This window comes from Megalobrama amblycephala, linkage group LG8 (assembly GCF_018812025.1).
Source record: "Megalobrama amblycephala isolate DHTTF-2021 linkage group LG8, ASM1881202v1, whole genome shotgun sequence".
Taxonomy (NCBI): domain Eukaryota; kingdom Metazoa; phylum Chordata; class Actinopteri; order Cypriniformes; family Xenocyprididae; genus Megalobrama; species Megalobrama amblycephala.
Window position 1 is genome coordinate 615,058 of NC_063051.1, and position 19,072 is coordinate 634,129.

At 35.9% G+C, this 19,072-nt stretch overlaps 3 protein-coding genes across 4 annotated transcripts; 1 reads left to right on the forward strand and 2 right to left on the reverse strand.

Annotated features, from left to right (window-relative positions):
• Positions 1 to 53: 53 nt before the first annotated feature.
• zgc:109913 (regulator of G-protein signaling 9-binding protein) lies at positions 54 to 3,507 on the forward strand. Of its 2 annotated transcripts, none has more exons than XM_048198587.1 (3): positions 54 to 776; positions 1,870 to 2,098; positions 2,276 to 3,507. In XM_048198587.1, the coding sequence occupies exons 2-3, from the start codon at positions 1,897 to 1,899 to the stop codon at positions 2,785 to 2,787; spliced, it is 714 nt and encodes a 237-aa protein (XP_048054544.1). In that variant the 5' UTR covers positions 54 to 776; positions 1,870 to 1,896; the 3' UTR covers positions 2,788 to 3,507. The 2 variants fall into 2 exon arrangements, with proteins under 2 accessions (XP_048054544.1, XP_048054543.1); XM_048198586.1 differs by having other exon boundaries at positions 1,875 to 2,098.
• Positions 3,508 to 3,509: 2 nt separating this feature from the next.
• Positions 3,510 to 9,456, reverse strand: ube2c (ubiquitin-conjugating enzyme E2C). The gene is made up of 7 exons (XM_048198588.1): positions 9,312 to 9,456; positions 8,663 to 8,773; positions 5,240 to 5,267; positions 4,512 to 4,598; positions 4,190 to 4,394; positions 3,816 to 3,875; positions 3,510 to 3,710 (listed from the first exon to the last, which is right to left on the reverse strand). Exons 2-7 carry the CDS (start codon positions 8,761 to 8,763, stop codon positions 3,673 to 3,675), a joined length of 519 nt encoding a protein of 172 aa, XP_048054545.1. The 5' UTR covers positions 8,764 to 8,773; positions 9,312 to 9,456; the 3' UTR covers positions 3,510 to 3,672.
• A 166-nt stretch (positions 9,457 to 9,622) lies between these two features.
• LOC125273341 (deoxynucleotidyltransferase terminal-interacting protein 1) lies at positions 9,623 to 18,116 on the reverse strand. Its single transcript, XM_048198583.1, has 13 exons — positions 17,711 to 18,116; positions 14,425 to 14,495; positions 14,205 to 14,301; positions 14,015 to 14,113; positions 13,857 to 13,922; positions 13,625 to 13,681; positions 12,174 to 12,235; positions 12,038 to 12,083; positions 11,890 to 11,948; positions 10,896 to 10,956; positions 10,742 to 10,813; positions 10,605 to 10,660; positions 9,623 to 10,528 (listed from the first exon to the last, which is right to left on the reverse strand). The coding sequence occupies exons 1-13, from the start codon at positions 17,783 to 17,785 to the stop codon at positions 10,411 to 10,413; spliced, it is 939 nt and encodes a 312-aa protein (XP_048054540.1). The 5' UTR covers positions 17,786 to 18,116; the 3' UTR covers positions 9,623 to 10,410.
• Positions 18,117 to 19,072: the final 956 nt, after the last annotated feature.

A 19,072-nucleotide genomic window follows, 5' to 3' on the forward strand; every position in this document is an offset into this window, starting at 1 on the left:
CAACAACAAAAAGGATACATTGCATTTGCAACTGGCATCTTAAAATATATATAAAAAAATAGCTATTAATGAATCATACTTTATACAAGCAATACCCTCCTACATCACAATTTTGAGTGTGAAGCAGATTATAATTATGACTAAGGAATTATTTCAGTGCCTATTACAGCTTTGCTGTTTTGCTAACTGAATGAACTAATATTACTGGTGTTGCTCAGGAGACTTAACCCATGGGAGCATATGTGTTGCATCAAGTGACACAGCTTTCAAACAAGCCCAAGTAAGCACAAGAGAGTCAATAAAGGATCCCCGTCTGTTCCTCCCCAATACCATACCACTCTCCCTGTGGACAATTAACTTCACATAAACCAGTGTGCACAGCACACACATTATCACACGCACATATATACAGACAACTGCACACAAAGTCATTATGCATGCCAAAATGATGATCTCTTGATTTAAAATCTTGTCCTCCCAATGCTGTATCTTTTATTCTTTCTGAAAAAGAAAGAACTTTGACATAATGATCTACAGCGCAAGGTATTCTGGGAGCATGGACTGCAAGGTTTGGGTCTAATTTTAACAAGAGTCCCTGAAGACCGGCCTCTATAAATGCTTTGGAAAAAAGAACAGAGGTGAGCATACGAATACAAGGAGGTCCGCAGAAGTGTCTCAAACGGATGTAATCACACTGAGAAACAGGACTGGAAAAACAGCTTGCAAGTTTCAGAGGGGTATGAAATCACACGGATATCTTTGAGGCTCAGTTAAGCGTAAGTGGCTTTTTTTTCTATAGTAAATGTTTTGGTATACAAATGCAAACAACTATATCATATCAAAATGATATCAGAAATAAGGTAAAATAAGAGCACTTGATACTGTTTGTTTTTAAAACCACTTTGAACAAGAGGCACAAGTTTGCAACAGTTCTTAAAAGAGAACTTTAAAATACCTAACAAATTAAAGGCAAATGATTCCACATTTCTGTAAACAAAAGATATGGTTATGTTCTATTAATTTAATTGAGATTAGAAAAAGTTTGACTATATAATATTTACAGATTTTAAAATTTCATACTGCATCAAGGGTTAGTTCACCCAAAAATGAAAATTCTGTCATTAATTACTCACCCTCATGTCGTTCCAAACTCGTAAGACCTTCATTCATCTTTGGAACACAAATTAATATTTTTTTGATGAAATCTGAGAGCTTTCTGTCCCTCCATAGACAGCTAACGCAACTGAAACTTTGACACCTCTAAAAGTTCGAGAAAAACTCGTAAAACTAATCCATATGTATTGAGCAGTTTAGTCTAAATTTTCTGAAGAGACAGTTGCGTTATATGAGGAACAGACTGAATTTAGGCTTTTATTCACATGTAAACATTCACCAACTCACACATCAGTAGTGGTAAACACTTGACGTGTACGAGAACCAATTATGTTTTGTTCTTGTGCGTCAATCAGGTTCGGTTGAACATGTTTATAAGTGAATAAAAGAATAAATTAAATCTGTGAAAATTTGGACTAACCCACTCAATTCGTATGGATTCGTTTTACGATCTCTTTATTAACTTTTAGAAGCATCATTAGAAGTTTCAGTTGTGTAGCTCTCTATGGAGGGACAGAAATCTCTCAGATTTGATCAAAAAGATCTTCATTTGCGTTCTGAAGATGAACGAAAGTCTTACTCATGTTGTTCCAAACCTGTGAGTAATTAATGACTTGCAAATTAATGAATTCATTTCTGGGTGAACTAACCCTTTAAGACCAAAACTATATATCATTTAAATTATTTTAGTTAAGAATCGGCCAGACCCATTCTAAGATTGTAAAACCAACAATAACTCTTAAATATTCTGCCAAGTTTAGGTCGGTCACAACAGGAGTGGTAATGAATCGCTGGCGGCAGTCAGTGGTGGAGATCCAAACCAGAAAGAGGCAGGTGAATGAATGTGAACGGGCACAGGCTGCCCTGAGCAAAGTGACAGCCTGCTTTCAGCAAATGGCAACCTCCTTGGGGAGCAACATAGATGGGAGCTTCCTTAGAGAGGAGCTGGAGGAAACCAGGACAGTAGCTCATAAAATATGCTCAGGTAAGACAGGACAAGTAGAAAAAAAAAACAAGCAGAACAAGTACTTCAAAAATAAACTTCGCTAGCGGTGCAGAAATTTTACATTCTCCTTTCAGTATTTTTCTGCACATCGGCTAGCCATATTCAATTACGCTACATTCAAACTGTTGGAGTTGTCTTGACCGACTCATGTTTCAGGGCTTCACCGGAGGCTGCTAACTCTGCTGACAGAAATGGAGCAAGGACAAGAGGACAAAGAACAGGTTGAACGACTTTGGGTGATCTTCTTGTCCAGCTTAGAAAACTTCCAGCAGGACCTAAAGAAGGTCAAAGCCTTGCAAGAGATATTCCCCCTCACCCAACGCAAAGATCGACAAGCCCTTGTCAACACAGGTTATGCTGGTGGAACTTCGGAAGTAGCAGCTCGAGCAGCCATGGTGCAGACGCCATGGTTATCAATAGATGAGACGGAAAGACCAGACCTGAAGACCCATATAAGGGGGATTGACGTTCTGCTTGAAGAAATGCTCCAGAGAGTTAACGTGCCACTGTGGTCCGTTGAACCCACACAAGAAGCTGATGGCGGGCAAGAAGAGGATGAAAGCTTGGAGGACATGATGGAAGTGGAGGTGGTGTCTCAAAATAATATATCAGGCTGTTGCCATCACCACAACTGCAAAGTAGGCTGTCTACTTTGTCTGCTCAGCTAAGTTCAGGAATTGTGTGAAATAATTTTTTTTTTTTTTAAATTGAGATGCATGAATTCTGCAATAACCGGTTAATTTGTTGATCACCATACTTTGTAAACCCTTTTACTCAATACAGATTTTGAACAATTTTCAGACTATATTTTCTGTGGCCAGTTGCATAAGATGCTTAGGCTAGTCTTACAAGTCAAGTCAGTTATCTATTTCCACCACCCAGCCCCAGAAAATTGTCATCATTTACTCACCCTTATATTTTCAAAACCTGTACGAGTTTCTTTCTTCTGCTGTATACAAAAGATATTTTGAAGAATGTTGGTAACCAGACAGTTGACGGTAAACATTGACTTGCATATTTTTCTCCTACTATGGAAGTTAATAGCTACCGTCAACCGTCTGGTTACCAACATTCTTCAAAATATCTTTTTAGTTCAACAAAAGAAATTCACACAGGTTTGGAACCAACATAAGGGTGAATAAATGGTGACATTTTTGGTCAAACTATCCCTTTAAGACTAGGAATAACTTTATGACAGTTAAATAAAGTTTCTTGGTTTCATTTCAACCCCAAAAGTAAGACTGATTATTACCCATTGACTATCTGCTAGTTGGTCAGTCTAGTTCTTAAGACAGTCTGAACATGTTTATGCAACTGAACACTGATCAGTTATTCACCACAAAACCTTTATATTGTAAATATCAAAAATAAAATATTTAACAATCTGGTCTTATTTTCCACCTTTTTTATTCCAATAATTATGCACATTTCATTCAGCATTTTATTCAGGCAAGGTTAATACAACACAGAAATAAACACAGACCCATTACAGAAAATTTACATTAATACAAACAAGAAAACAGACACAGATAAAACAAGAGGCAGACGTTTGTTCATTTCTTGTAGGTTGCGTGCAAATGGGCTTTGAAGGCTGCAACAAAAGTGATTTGAAACGTCAGTTTATTGCAGAATTCAAAAACAATTCTCTAAACACTGCAGTTTCAAGAAACTGCTTCATTTTGGCATGTTCTCTTACCTTCCTGGTCATCCCATAGTTCAGCAGCTGCAGAGTTCATTGGACTATCATTGTTGGGTTCTGAAAAAAAATAAAATTCATAAGTACAATGATCCAGACAAGATGGCTAGTCTGGGGTAAATTACTTTAAAACCAAATCAGACAATAGAAAGTAGTTCACCTCACAAGAATTAAGATCTGAATTAACGGATTCTACATATAAGTAGGCACTGCCAAAGCTAATGAAATCATATTGTTGCAAAACTTGAATTAAAGAAAAACTTGTGTTGTTTAATTTCAAGTAAACATCCTGAAGATCATGACCAATTAAATTCAAATAACCATGAATTGAGAATGAACCAAAACTTTGTTTCTCACGGTAAAGCAGAACCCACCTCCTAGTAGACTCTGAATGGACAGTAGTATGGAGCGAACATCATAAAGTGCAGACCACTTGTCCTTCAAAATGTCTAGGCAGATGAAACCATTCTCATCAACATTTGGGTGGAAACAAGCAGTGATGAATTTCACCCGAGGGGCGTTGTAGGGGTACCCGCTAGGAAACTCCAGTGAAAGTTTGTACCTCAAACCTTCATAAACCTAAATAGAGAGGGAAAAAATTAGGGATTTACGCAAGATTCTCTGACTACCTACATTAACTTGCATGAAACTTGCAAGAATCACATTTCCTGACACCAAGCGAAAAACAACTCCCACCGTTCCTTGAGCTCCATCTATCGTGCCTATCCATTTGAAGAGATTGTCAGACTCTGGAAACGCTGAAATCCCCTTGTCTCCTGACATCTGCATTGACACAAAGCATTGAGTTAACTAGCTACAGTTAAAGGGTTAGTTCACCACCAAATAAAATTTCTGTCATTAATTACTCACCCTCATGTCGTTCCACACCTGCAAGTCTCATTCATCTTCGTAACACACATGAAGATATTTTTTGATGACAGAATGTTGTTAGATTTCCTTCTATAGACTGTCTTTGTAACTACCACTTTCGGAAGCTCAAACGTGCTGCATAACACACGAGAAAGAACCTCAGTGATTACGCAGCACATTTGAGCTTCTGGAACAGGTTTGTTCTTGTGCGTCATTCAGGTCAGCGTCTACTTATTTTTGCTGATCAATGTTTACATGTGAATAAAGGCCTAAATTAAATATGTTCATCATAAAAAGCGATTGAGTCTCTTCAGAAAATCTGGACTAAACCTCTTGTATGGATTAGTTTTACGATCTCTTTATGAACATTTTGGTCAAAGTGGTAGTGACAGAATTCAGTCATCAAAAATATCTTCATTTGTGTTAGGAAGATGAACGAAAGTCTTACAGGTGTGGAATGAAATGAGTGTGATTAATGACAGAAATTTAATTTTGGGGTGAACTAACCCTTTGAAGAGACCAATCATAATACCTGCTGTATATAAAGGTCTTACCATTAGCGTCATTAGCTCTTGCTGAAGCCTACAGAGGGAAAGGGGAGACAATGAACATGAATTGCTAAACTTTATTTTACTTAAGAAAAAGAGATTTTCAAATGACAGACTTCTGTGTCATTTGCAGATGCCAAGATATACATAAAAGTGTTAAAGGTGCAATATGTAATATTTTCTGTCCGCTAGAGGCCTATTCAAAATAAAAGCGTAGCTTGATGACACCAAGTTTGAGCATGGAATCTTGGGACATGTGGTCTTCACCTCACAGCAGGTGGAAATAATCGGGATAGGACTCAGGAAGAAATCATGTTCATGGATGCAAATTTATTAACATTACTGTAGTATGAAGCAGAGCAGGACCGAGTGTTGTTGGAGCTGAACGAGGCCGCTGGAGCGATTGCGCAACACACGCCTCACGAGCAGCGGGACTTTTATTATGCCAACGCAGCTCTGTTTATCATATTAGATACATTTGAGTGTGTTAAATAATGTTATAACGTTGCTCTGTGCGTTCGCACTGTTACACACTGCAGTAAGATGGATCGATTTTAGAATATCATATTAAATGCTGGATGGCTTGTGTTGCTAAATGGCATGCAATTCATTTTAAAACGTATTGTATGATGGAGAAAATGCTGTTTACTGTTACTAAAATTAAAGCAGCATCTGATTATGCTATGTTAGCTACTTGACAAAATAGTGTTTTTCTCTGAGGCATGGTGAAGCATGGTACTCACAAAAAAATTAAGAAAATTAGATTTAAACAATAAGAATAAAATGTGATGAGCTATATAACAATAATTCGTTTTCTGTCTATAAACGGAACCAAAAAGTTGTTCCCTTGTCTATTAAAATATGTAATATATTAAAGTGTCTTTGGTGTTTCCATGGTTTCTACAAAATAAAACCAGAAACTGAGGGTAACGGGGATATGATGCAATTGACAGGTGACTCGTCACACGTCCCGGAGCCTTGATTAAAGGGTTAGTTCACCCAAAAATGAAAATTATGTCATTAATGACTCATCCTCATGTCGTTTCAAACCCCCTAAGACCTTCGTTCATCTTTGGAACAGTTTAAGATATTTTAGATTTAGTCCGAGAGCTTTCTGTCCCTCCATTGAAAATGTATGTACGGTATACTGTCCATGTCCAGAAAGGTAATAAAAACATCATCAAAGTAGTCCATGTGACATCAGTGGGTTAGTTAGAATTTTTTTAAGCATCGAAAATACATTTTGGTCCAAAAATAACAAAAACTACGACTTTATTCAGCATTGTATTCTCTTCCGGGTCTGTTGTCAATCCGCGTTCACGACTCTGCAGTGACACTGCTGACATTTACACCACCAGGTCTCCATTGCTCTTTGCCTTTCCGAAGCTTGTGACAGCGGTTGCTGCTGTGTAGGAGCTTCTTCCATCGCTCTTAGTTCTTCGTCCATGTATCGGGTTCAAATAAATATGGAGGAGCAAAAAAATGAAAGTCTTCCTCTGTGTCGAAATCCTTAGACATGTTTGCGAAGGTTGTTTTGCTTACATCGTGCGTCTCCTCAGACTGTAAAGGAAGCTCAGGCGCACCAGATAACATAAGTGTCTTACGTCAGCAGCGTCACTGGGTCTGACAACAGACCCGGAAGAGAAGACAATGCTGAATAAAGTCGTAGTTTTTGTTACTTTTTGGACCAAAATGTATTTGATGCTTCAACAAATTCTAACTGACCCTCTGATGTCACATGGGCTACTTTGATGATGTTTTTATTACCTTTCTGGACATGGACAGTATACCGTACATACATTTTCAATGGAGGGACAGAAAGCTCTCGGACTAAATCTAAAATATCTTAAACTGTGTTCTGAAGATGAACGGAGGTCTTACGGGTTTGAAACGACATGAGGGTGAGTCATTAATGACATAATTTTCATTTTTGGGTGAACTAACCCTTTAAAATTGCAATTTTCTCATGATTTACAAACAGATGGAGACATTTGAGATATTGTAAGTACTCAAGCGAGCAAAATATATAACACTGGCCTAGTGGTTTTTGGATATTTTACTGCAAAATTCTTACATATTGCACCTTTAAAAATGGTATTAACAGCAGTGAAAAAATTGAGGGACTACCACCCCCTAGTCAAAAAAGTCCCAATGGATTTCTATTGAAATATGAATTTCAGTAAACAAAAAAAAACAAAAAAAAAAAAACTATATTGTAGCTCTCAACAGGACCATTATGATTACCAATAACAAAAACATCCCTGTAGGACATTAAAACATTAAAAGGTTAGTTCACCCAAAAATGAAATTAATGTCATTAATTACTCTCCCTCATGCCATTCCACACCTGTAAGACCTTTGTTCATCTTTGGAGCACAAATTAAGATATTTTTGTTGAAATCCGATGGCTCAGTGAGGCCTCCATAGCCAACAATAACATTTCCTCTCTCTCAAGATCCATTAATGTACTAAAAACATATTTAAATCAGTTCATGTGAGTACAGTGGTTCAATATTAATATTATAAAGCGACTAGTGTTGTCACGGTACCAAAATTCCAGTAGTCGGTACCGATACCATGAAAATTTTACGGTTACGAGAATATTTTTGATATGCCAAAAAGACAAAATAATGACTTGTATAGTGATGGCCGATTTCAAAACACTGCTTCAGGAAGATTCGGAGCGTTATGAATCAGCGTATCGAATCATGATTTGGATCGCGTGTCAAACCGCCAAACTTCTGAAATCACGTGATTTTGGCGCTCCGACACGCTGATTCATTATGCTCTGAAGCTTCCTGAAGCAGTGTTTTGAAATCAGCCATCACTATAAGTCATTATTTTGTTTTTTTGGTGCATCAAAAACACATTATAATATTAATATTGAACCATTGTCCTCACATGAACGGATTTAAATATGTTTTTAGTACATTAATGGATCTTGAGAGAGAAAATGTCAATGCTCCCTATGCAGGCCTCACAGAGCCATCGGATTTCAACAAAAATATCTCAATTTGCGTTCCGAAGATTAACGAACAGCATGAGGGTGAGTAATAAATTATATTATTTTCATTTTTGAGTGAACTAACCCTTTAAGGATTTTGAAACTCTTTTTACAAGTTTAATGATTTGAATTCTTTTGGAACCATTTAAAAATTGTGTCAGAAACAAGTTACACTTGCTCACGTGATATTGTTCAATTCCAGTACAATACACAATATTTCAATACAAATTCTGTTCCGATAAAGACTCCAATGTTTCTACAAGAAACATAAAACAAGCCTGTATGAATTCCAGTTGTTACAGAAATATCTTATTGATCCCATTTATGAAAATAATACCAATATAAATCCTATATGAGTTTCTTCCAGAGAATGGCCCACTTACACGTTTCCACTACACTTAAAGGGAATATCTGGACAATCAAACCTTTTAGAGACGGATCCTTTCGACACACTTCCGCTCGTCTCGCTGCCCTTCAGCGCTGCTGTGGACGCGGCTGCTGCGGGATCCATATTCTGAGAGGCCATCGCGTCAGATCTGCGATGGTTTTTCATGAGGAAAAGTGATTTTAATGCGCACATCTACAGCATACAAACACGGTTTACAACACAGAAAGCACGTTTACGTTGCGTTAGGGAGCTTCATGTCAACCCGGCTACACAAACCAGCCGACTGAAACCCGAGAAGCCGAATCTAATTCGTTTTTATAAAAAGTGACAGAAATAATAATCCGATTTCGTGCTAAAAAAAACAAAAAACGGTTTCTCTTTTAAATGTGAGGTAAGTTAACGTTAAAGGCCTCATTTTATAGCAGCGATAACCTAAACATACATACGTAACTAGTAAAATACAAGCATTTCGAAAACTAACGATACAAAGAATACATATCTTTAGTTAATACACAAGTTATCTAACGCTTAAATATAAACCGCAACAAATCGTTATTCTATCGAGTTGGCGACTGCGCTAATTAAATCATAAACAAACCAATTTATACAGCAACATAATAAAAGGTATATAAGCCAACATTAAATATATATTCTAGCGATATTACTTGACATTATAGACATATTACCGGCTGTGTTCAATGCAGTCAACAACACTAACCGACTCCTGAACGAATTTTTTAAATCACATCCCGCCCCCTTGTTTAAACTTAGGTTGCCTAACGGAAATCTCCGCCTGATCATCATTTCAACCAATCAGAGGCACAGATTACGAACAAAGCGATCGCATAGCAACCAATGAGCTTTGAAGCTAGGCACAAAACATTTTGATCTGACTGGTTGATACAGCCTGGTGGGCGTGTTTATAACCGTCAGTCGTTCTGCTAGTTTCCTCATACTTTTACAAACGATAACTGTAAGTATAAATAACTATACAACATTTAGCACAAAACGTTTATTAGTAAATACATTTACATAAACCGTTCTACATTTTCAGTTATATAACATACAGTAGGTGAGTGTAACAGGTATGAAATTCATTTAGAAAATAATTTAAATACCCCTCCCCCTTTTTTAATATGCCAGAAAATCGGTTAAATGTTTTTTTTTTTTTTTTCCCATTTCATTTTTGTAAAAAATATTCAAGATTACAAAAGATACTAAGGTAAAAATATCACGGTTCACTGTATAATTATGCTGCTAAATGAAGTAGCTTCTCTTTTGTTGTTTAGAATAAAGGTGTATATTTAAAAAGCGAGAAAATGAAAATGACAAAATACATTCCCTTTTAAAGCAGATATGACAAATTCATAAAATTCATTTGTTAAAAAAAATATGATAAATGATCATGAAAAAACACATACACACGCACAAAACAAACATACAAAATGTCCATTAACCATAAAATTAAAAAAAAAATCATTAAGGCTCTATATGTGCCTCATTAGATATTCAATTCTTTAAATACAAAGTCATGACAAAGCACACATTTTTTGATAGGAAAAAAAAAGCAAAAAAAAAAAAGGTATCAGATCTGTACCATGAAATGAAATGTGGAAATCTGATTTGCCAAATAAACCTCCAACACAACAATTCCTGGGCAACTTGATCATAATGCCTGGGTCTACTGTGAACATGGCCAAACAAACAACAAAAAGTTACAGTTATGCTAAATTGATAACACTGAAGAGTGTCCGTGGTCCATCGACTTGCCTGGCGAGGTTGGCATTAAACGGCGAGATCATTTTCTGTTTTCTGTGCATCCATTGCCTTCTGCATCTTCTCCACCATCCAAATGGGCACTAGAAATGGTTTCAATTCATCCAGCTTCAAGTCAGGACAGTCCCTAAGGATTCAGAGAAAATATTACAATGCATATTCCCTCTAACATTCATTTAAAAGTCTTCTATGTGCTTATTTACTTGTAGTCGTCACTTCGGGCAAGATCAAGAATATCCTCTTCTATAAGCAGATAGGCCTGAGAAGAGAAACAGTTTAAATATAATTTACTGCTTCATTAGAATATTTTTTTGTAAGCACAAACACATAATATCCTCACCATCTTTCCACCTGTGGCTCTCATGTGTTGTCTTTCTGAAAGCCAGTGTTTGTCCTGAGCGTCAGCGGCATACTGAGACACAAAATATATTATGGCTACTTCCACATGAACACGTAAACAGCTTAATCGACGCACAAAAAAAGTCTAAACATACCTTGAAGAGCTCTGCGTGTTTGATGTAGATTCTTCCTCTTGTACCGCCCATTCCCAAAGCCCTAAGATTATATACAGTATCAGTACTTGTTGAACATATATATCCAAATTACATGTTGTTTAAAGGGGACCTTTGAATGCCAACTTTCACAAGATGTAATATAAGTCTCTGGTGTCTCCAGAATGTGTGTGTGAAGTTTCAGCTCAAAATACCCCACAGATCATTTATTATAGCTTGTCAAATTTGCCCCTATTTGTGTGTGTCCCTTTAAATGCAAATGAGCTGCTGCTCCCGGCCCCCTTTCCAGAAGAGGGCGGAGCTTTAACAGCTCAACAACAACAAAGCTGGAGAATCTCACGCAGCCAAAATGAGGATTGTCAGTAACGGTGTTCAGCCTTACATTGTTCAAACCGGAGTCGACACTGATGGAGAGACTCAGGAAGAAGTTACAACTTTTAGAATGAAACTGGATGTTTCTGAATGGTTAGTGGATAAATTGATGTAGTTGCTGTGGAGTTGATTCAACTCATCGACTAGCATGTGCCGTCATGTTCATCTTTTGTGTTGAATTGACCCTCGTTTGTGAAGCAGTCCGGCGTAAAATGACGGCATGACAACAACACTCTACTACAACAACTCTTCCTCTTCTCTAAAGCAGCCCAACATGGCCCCGCCCCCTTTGTTGTGTGTTCTCGGGGGCGGGGTTTATGTAAATTTTAGGGTTAGTGATGTCACCAACCCAGGAAGAAGCTCGTTGTAGTCCCTACCAGCCGTTAGTTGTAGTCCTTAAACGGCTAATTCTTTAAAAGAAAATATCTCCCTTTGCATTGAACTTTGAGCGTCGTAACTTTGCAGATGTTGTTTATGCTCAAACAGCAAAATTACACACTAACTAAAGTTAAAAATTGAAATCATAATCAATGACCCCATTAATGTTCATGTCAACTATAGTGAAAAAGACCGAAAGCATTTGAGCAAACCCTTATACACTTACTTATTTGCCCTGGATCCCAGAACGAATGTGCTGTTCTCATTCAGTCTGGATGGGTCCCACTATATACACACATCAAAACAGACACATTATTATCATCATGTAAACTTTTCAGTATCAATTATTATGCCATTTTAAACAAAATATCTACCTTAGGTCCTTCTCTCTTTATTGGCTCGGTTACTTTGATTTTCGCTCTGCAGAATATGTTTTAAAATGTCAAACGCTTGAATATTTAATAAATAGGGAAATCAGATAAAAAAATAATAAATATAAATGAAACTTACGGAGTGCTGTATGGGGCTGTTCTGTCGTACTGTACAACTGGACCAGGAGGACGACCTTTCCTCTGAAAATAGACAAATAATATGTATTTATAATTGTTGGTATTCAGAACAACAGCACTCTTGCTTGTGTGATAATGTTTATTTAATGTGCCCCTATTATGCTTTTTCGAATATTACCTTTCATGTAGTGTACATAATATAGCTGTTTGTGAATGTAAAAGATCAAAGTGCATGACAAATAAAGCTATTGTCTTCTAAAAGACAGAAACGATTCTGAACTGCCGAAATGAGTCGCCAGCAACGACCAATCACAACAGACTGGGCCATATCTGACCAAATCAGAGCAGAGCAGGCTCGTGGAAAGGAGGGATTTAGAGAAACTGAATCTTCGAACAAATCTTCATTTTCAGACAGGTGATGAGCAATGAATAGTATGAGAAAATTAAAGTGTTGATCTTGGATGCATGATGAAGGTCCACTGAAGTGCTGTGAAGCACGCAGATTTATTCACTGTTTTGACGTAATTTCCAATGAAACAGGAAGACAGGATGGGATATATCTAGAAGCCCCTCCCCTTTTTTTCAAAATAGCCAATAGTGTTTCGCCAAGATCACGGCTCGATCAGAGTCGTTGAGCTCGTAAAACCCCATTTTCCTCATAATTTCTAACAGTTTCATCAAAAATATCTTAATTTGTGTTCCGAAGATTAACGAAAGTCTTAAGGGTGTAGAACGACATGAGGGTGAGTACTTAATGACATTATTTTCATTTTTGGGTGAACTAACCCTTTAATGCTATCATATTCATTCTAAAAGCTAAAAAAAAAAAAAAACGTACATTTTGATTTCAGGGGGACTTTAAACTTTTGTAGGAGATCTCCAAAATAAAATTAGGAACTTTTAAAATAGCATAATAGGGGCACTTTAAGGGAATTTACATATGGGTAAGGGACTTGATTAAACGTTAATTTTTTATATAAACACTACCGTTCAAAAGTGACAGTAAAGACATTTACAATACTAAAAAAGATTTCTATTTCAGATAAATGATTTATTTTACTTTCTATTCATCAAAGAATCCTGAAAAAAGTATCAGTTTCCATAAAAATATGAACTGTTTTTATCAGTGATAATAATAATAAGTGTTTCTTGAGCAGCAAATCATCATATTAGAATAATTTCTGAAGGATCATGTGACACTGAAGACTGGAGTAATGATGCTGAAAATTCAGCTTTGATCTCAGGAATAAATTACATTTTAAAATATCTTGACATAGAAAACAGTTATTTTAAATTGCAATAAAATTTCACAATATTACTGTTTTTACTGCATTTATGATCAAATAAATGCAGCCTTGGTGAGCAGAAGAGACTTCTTTCAAAAATATAAAATCTTACCGACCTCAAAACTTTTGAACGGTAGTGTGTGTGTGTGTATTTTTTTCCCTTCACCTTTTTAGGGATGGGGCTGTCTCTCTGGCCAGAGGTGTCATCTGGCTGCCGTGAACGCTGTGGATTGAAAAAAAAAAAAAAAAAAATTAGAACTTAAATAAAACCCATCAGAACGAAAAAAAAAATAGCAGCTATATTTCTAGTTTCTCAGGCAAGCATGCAGGTTCTCACAGACTTTAACATTTTAAATGAAATTCTCAATGAATTGCATAACAATTTGGATAACATTTACCTTCACTGTGGCGTCAACACTAGGTTTCGGAGCAGTTTTCTCTGCGTCAGGAAAGAGCTGCTTTGCCTAAAACAGAACATTTCCAAACACTTATCTCATAATTCACCACAAATTTCAGCCTAAATATTTGCAAAATTTGTGTATAAATGATATTTTACATGTTCTAGGCAGTTTCTGCAAGCATCTCTGATAAGCTGATCGGGCTGCACGTCTCCCCCAACATTCTCTTTCACATTACTGGCCGCCTTCTCAAAAAACTGTGCAGAGAAGAGTAAAAACAAACACGATCAGAGCAATTTAATCAAACACAACCAGCCCTAAAATAACCAAACATGATCGGTCGCTCACCTTCATGTATTTTCTGAACACAGCACGGATGTCTTCATTGAAGCTGGGCTGCAAAACGGTCCGCAGAAGTTCCATGGAAATGACAGGATCTGTGTAACTACACAAAATGACAGCAATGTTTTGAAAGACCCTCAAATGTCTTACAGCATATTAACCTGGGATAGGAGAAAGTATTTTAACAATGGAAACTAATCTTGGAATACACATTTGTGGACCTTACCTAACCGTCATCTGTGAGCGTCGGCCCCTGCGATGCACCTGTCTGTGTTTGATCATGATGTTCCAGGGATTCTGCCATAGAAAAACATGTTTTCACAGCAGCCACATGAAGTGTAAAAGGCCATAAAGAAAGATGCAACAATCAAGACATGCTATCAAATGACAACAGCCCTTTTGCATGGTTAATATTGTAATTCTATAATAAAATATTATAATATATACCCCCTTTATTGTAAAAAGTTTACTTTTTTATTAGAGGTGCACTGATATTAAATTTCTCCACCGATACCGATAGTCAATTATTCAGAGGGATATCTGCCGATACCGATAACGATAGTTTGGGGATTTTGCCTTTTATACCTTCTTTTAAATTAATGATTTTCATTATAATTAATAATTATATTTTTAATCATTTTATTTTGAAAGAAATGCAAATAAAAACTCTATTCTGTCCATTTCATCAACTTGTTTCAGAGTAACTGGTATCAGTTATAAACAAACACATTACTCAAATTAATATTAACACACATTAACTAAATTATGAAGATCAAATGAATATTTCTTAACTTTCGGAATGTTATTAATTAATATCATTTCTATTAATATTGAATATCAAACTGATTTCTTAGCATTTTCTTTACACAAAGCCCAAATGTAGTGCATTTTCTTGCCAGGATATATCGGCCCTGACTATCGGCTTTTTTTAAACTATCGATCGATAGCCAATAGTGTGAAATTATTGGCCGATATATCAGTGCATCTCTATTGACAGCCCTATATACAGTGTTGGGGTAACAAATTACAAGTAATTTAAGTAATCAGATTACATTTTCAAGTAACTAGTAAAGTAATGCATTACTTTTCAATTTACAACAAAATATCTGAGTTACTTTTTCAAATAAGTAACGCAAGTTACTATTTCACATTTATGGACTGACAGCTCTCCTGTCGCCATGTTGACAGAAATAAAGTGCAGAGGAGTTGTGTGCGCTGTGTGAACATGATGGTTATTCCAGCTCTAGACTAAATGTGAACATGCATTTACTTCTCACTTGCACAAAAACATTCAGCATTCCTCAAAATAAATAAAAACTGTGAAATGAAATCTCGTTTTAAATCCAGAATGGCAGCAAAGCTGAAAGGTTTGTTTGAGCTGCGCCCTCTACTGCACAGGCGTAAATATGCATTTCCTTCAGCCTGAGGCTTATTCATTTCACTTTTGGTGTAAAAGGGCCATAACATTTGCCAAAAATAGATTTTTTTTTATTGTTGTTATTAAAACAAGCAAGCAAGCCCAGCTAAGGTAAGAAAAAGTAACGCAAATGTAATGTAACGCATTACTTTTAATAAAAAGTAATGCAATTATTTACTTTTTTAGGGAGTAATGCAATATTGTAATATTAAAAGTAACTTTCCCCAACGCAACTATTAAAAGAGGTTCAAACATTCACTGATGCTCCAGAAGAAAACCCGATGAAAACTTTTGAACAGGATGAAGATATCTTATTTTGTTGAAAGATCTTTTTTTTCCATTTAGTACTGCCCTTCAGAAGCAACAGAATTAAATACAGTTTACCTTGATCTTCAAATACAATGCATCTTAAAGGGTTAGTTCACCCAAAAATGAAAATTCTGTCATTTATTACTCACCCTCATGCCGTTCCACACCCGTAAGACCTTCCTTAATCTTCAGAACACAAATTAAGATATTTTTGTTGAAATCCGATGGCTCAGTGAGGCCAGCAATGACATTTCCTCTCTCAAGATCCATAAATGTACTAAAAACATATTTAAATCAGTTCATATGAATACAGTGGTTCAATATTAATATTATAAAGCGACGAGAATATTTTCGGTGCACCAAAAAAAACAAAATAACGACTTATTTAGTGATGGCCGATTTCAAAACACTGCTTCAGGAAGATTCGAAGCGTTATGAATCAGTGTATCGAATCAGCTGTTCGGAGCGCCAAAGTCACGTGATTTCAGCAGTTTGACACGTGATCTGAATCATGATTCAACACAAAAGTTTCATTACGCTCCGAAGCTTCCTGAAGCAGTGTTTTGAAATCGGCCATCACTAAATAGGTCGTTATTTTGGGGGTTTTTTTGGCGCACCAAAAATATTCTCGTGGCTTGAACTGATTTAAATATGTTTTTAGTACATTAATGGATCTTGAGAGAGGAAATGTCATTGCTGGCTATGGAGGCCTCACGGAGCTATCGGATTTCAACAAAAATATCTTAATTTGTGTTCCAAAGATTAACGAAGGTCTTACAGGTGTGGAACGGCATGAGGGTGAGTAATAAATCACATTATTTTCATTTTTGGCTGAACTAACCCTTTAATCTTAACTTGATGCATCATGTTTCCTTCTGGAGCATCAGTGAATGTTTGAACCTTTTTTAATAGTTGTCTTTGAGTCCATCAATCGTCCTCAGTGTAAAAAGACGGATCTCAAAATCATACAGTCACTGCTGGAAAGGGTTCAAATATGCAAAAAATGCTTGAAAACTGATGAATCTGCAGGAGCTGGAGGATTTTTCTGAAGAACAGAGCTCAGTTTAACTGCTCAGAACAAACAAGAGACTCATGAACAACCATCACAAACATAAAAACAGTCGTGGATCATCAGGTAACCCCACACAGTATTAAGAACCAATGGGTAACAAACTTTTGAAAGGGGTTATTTTAATAAATTCAGCTTTTTTTTTTTTTTTTTTTTGTCTTGTGGACTATATATAAACATCTTTTATGTAAAATATCTTACTCAGGACATGTATGATCTCTCTTATTTTGTTAAAATTATTCACATTTTCACAGATTCTGCAAGTGGTTCCCATACTTTTTCATGCAACTATATATATATATATATATATATATATATATATATATATATATATATATATATATATATATATATATATACACACACACATATATATATATATATATATATATATATATATATATATATATATATATATATATACACACACACACACACACACACACACACACACACAAACCCTCTATTGTAAAATGTGCACACATATTGTGCATTTTATTGTTTTAGTGCCTAAGTAACGAGTACACTTGAAGCATGGGACTAATTTGTTCTTAAAAATAATAAAATAAATTAAAAGAAAATAAATAATTATAGAAAATAAAAAAGCAGGGTTCATTTTCTTTGTGCAGAATGTGTTTTCTTTTTCAGTTTCATATTTAGTTTTGATGATGACGGTGATGATGAAGATGAAGATGATGACACACGAGTTTGACTCACCACTGTCTGAACCTGCTGCTCAGTGAAATCCTGCTGGAGCCAATCCCGGCGTCCCTCACTCCTGTGGGCCCCCATCACTCACAATCGATATATTCTCAGCGGATCAATGAAGATCGATAGGAAAGCTCCAGGGGTTTCTCGATGTTGATCGATAAGTGTGCACTTCACTGCCGCTGTGCGCTGAGTGACAGCAGCTCAATGCAGTCAGGTAGCAGGCGAGCTAATTCACACCCTTTAAGCTTTACTACAATTATGCATTGAGGAGAACTGGTTTAACGGCATGCATTTAAATACAATGAAATACTCAGAAAAGTCAGTGTTTGTCAAAGTTCGCGAGCTCGATGGATTTTCAGTCGCTTCCTCAAGCTCAATAATGCAGTGACGTAAACAAGATTGCAATCGACTGTCGCAAATTTCAAAATAAAAGTCTGAGATCGGCAGTACGCATGCGCGTCCCCAACATGGGCGTGGCGACACTTCAGATTCACTTACACGGATCGAGCGGCCATGATTGTTGTGGCACGGAAGCTGCTTGTTTGTGGAGAAATATCGGTTGCACTTTATTTTACAGTACTGGATAATATAGTTAAGGTTAGTTTTAGGGTTAGTACCTAGATATTTTAATTAATATAATAAGTGCGTAGTATGTAATGTACATTAGGAACAGGACTGTAAAATAAAGTGCTACTGAAATTTCTGTTCAGATAAATATTTTCCCTGCAAATGTTACTTTTCAAATATAGAAAATGTAAAATTTTGTTTTAAATCAAACGCCATATGTTCATGGTTTGCTATCAGTGTGTATTTTATACCATCCCAGGTGAAAAAATACTATAGTAATTTATAGTAATACTAATTACACACACTAATATTATTTATAATACTATAATATTATAGTATATAATTTATAGTAATACTATAGTAATTTATAGTATAGTGTTTTTGAACCATACTATAGTAAAGTACTTGAATTAATTTATGGTAATTCTAGTTGCTGTGGTAATATAATTATAGTAATATAAATAAATGACGTTACCCAATAGTTTTCTTTAATCTATAATATACAATATACTACAATACACTACAGCATCTGAAATCCATACTTGAGTAAAAGTACTGATACCTTACAGTGAAAATGACTCCACTACAAGTTACAAGTAACCAATTCAATATGACTTGATTAAAAGTCTTAAACTATCTGATTTTAACAGTACTTGGGTATTTTACTCATGCTGAATGTAGGGTCAGAGTCCTGAAAGACATGCCAGTGAAAATAAGAAACAATTGATTTGCAAGATGAGAAATCAAGTTTATTTTCTAAAATCAAAATAAAACTGAACACATCAATATTGCAATAAAGCA

Coding starts and splice junctions, on each gene's coding strand:
- zgc:109913 (XM_048198587.1), top strand. CDS start 1,897: ATGAATCGCTGGCGGCAGTCAGTGGTGGAGATCCAAACCAGAAAGAGG. Junction 2,099..2,275: donor AGCTCATAAAATATGCTCAG/GTAAGACAGGAC, acceptor CTCATGTTTCAG/GGCTTCACCGGAGGCTGCTA.
- ube2c (XM_048198588.1), bottom strand. CDS start 8,763: ATGGCCTCTCAGAATATGGATCCCGCAGCAGCCGCGTCCACAGCAGCG. Junction 5,268..8,662: donor AAAGGATCCGTCTCTAAAAG/GTTTGATTGTCC, acceptor TTCCCTCTGTAG/GCTTCAGCAAGAGCTAATGA. Junction 4,599..5,239: donor AAGAGCTAATGACGCTAATG/GTAAGACCTTTA, acceptor GTGTCAATGCAG/ATGTCAGGAGACAAGGGGAT.
- LOC125273341 (XM_048198583.1), bottom strand. CDS start 17,785: ATGGGGGCCCACAGGAGTGAGGGACGCCGGGATTGGCTCCAGCAGGAT. Junction 14,114..14,204: donor TGTTCAGAAAATACATGAAG/GTGAGCGACCGA, acceptor TTCTCTGCACAG/TTTTTTGAGAAGGCGGCCAG. Junction 10,529..10,604: donor GCCCGAAGTGACGACTACAA/GTAAATAAGCAC, acceptor CTGAATCCTTAG/GGACTGTCCTGACTTGAAGC.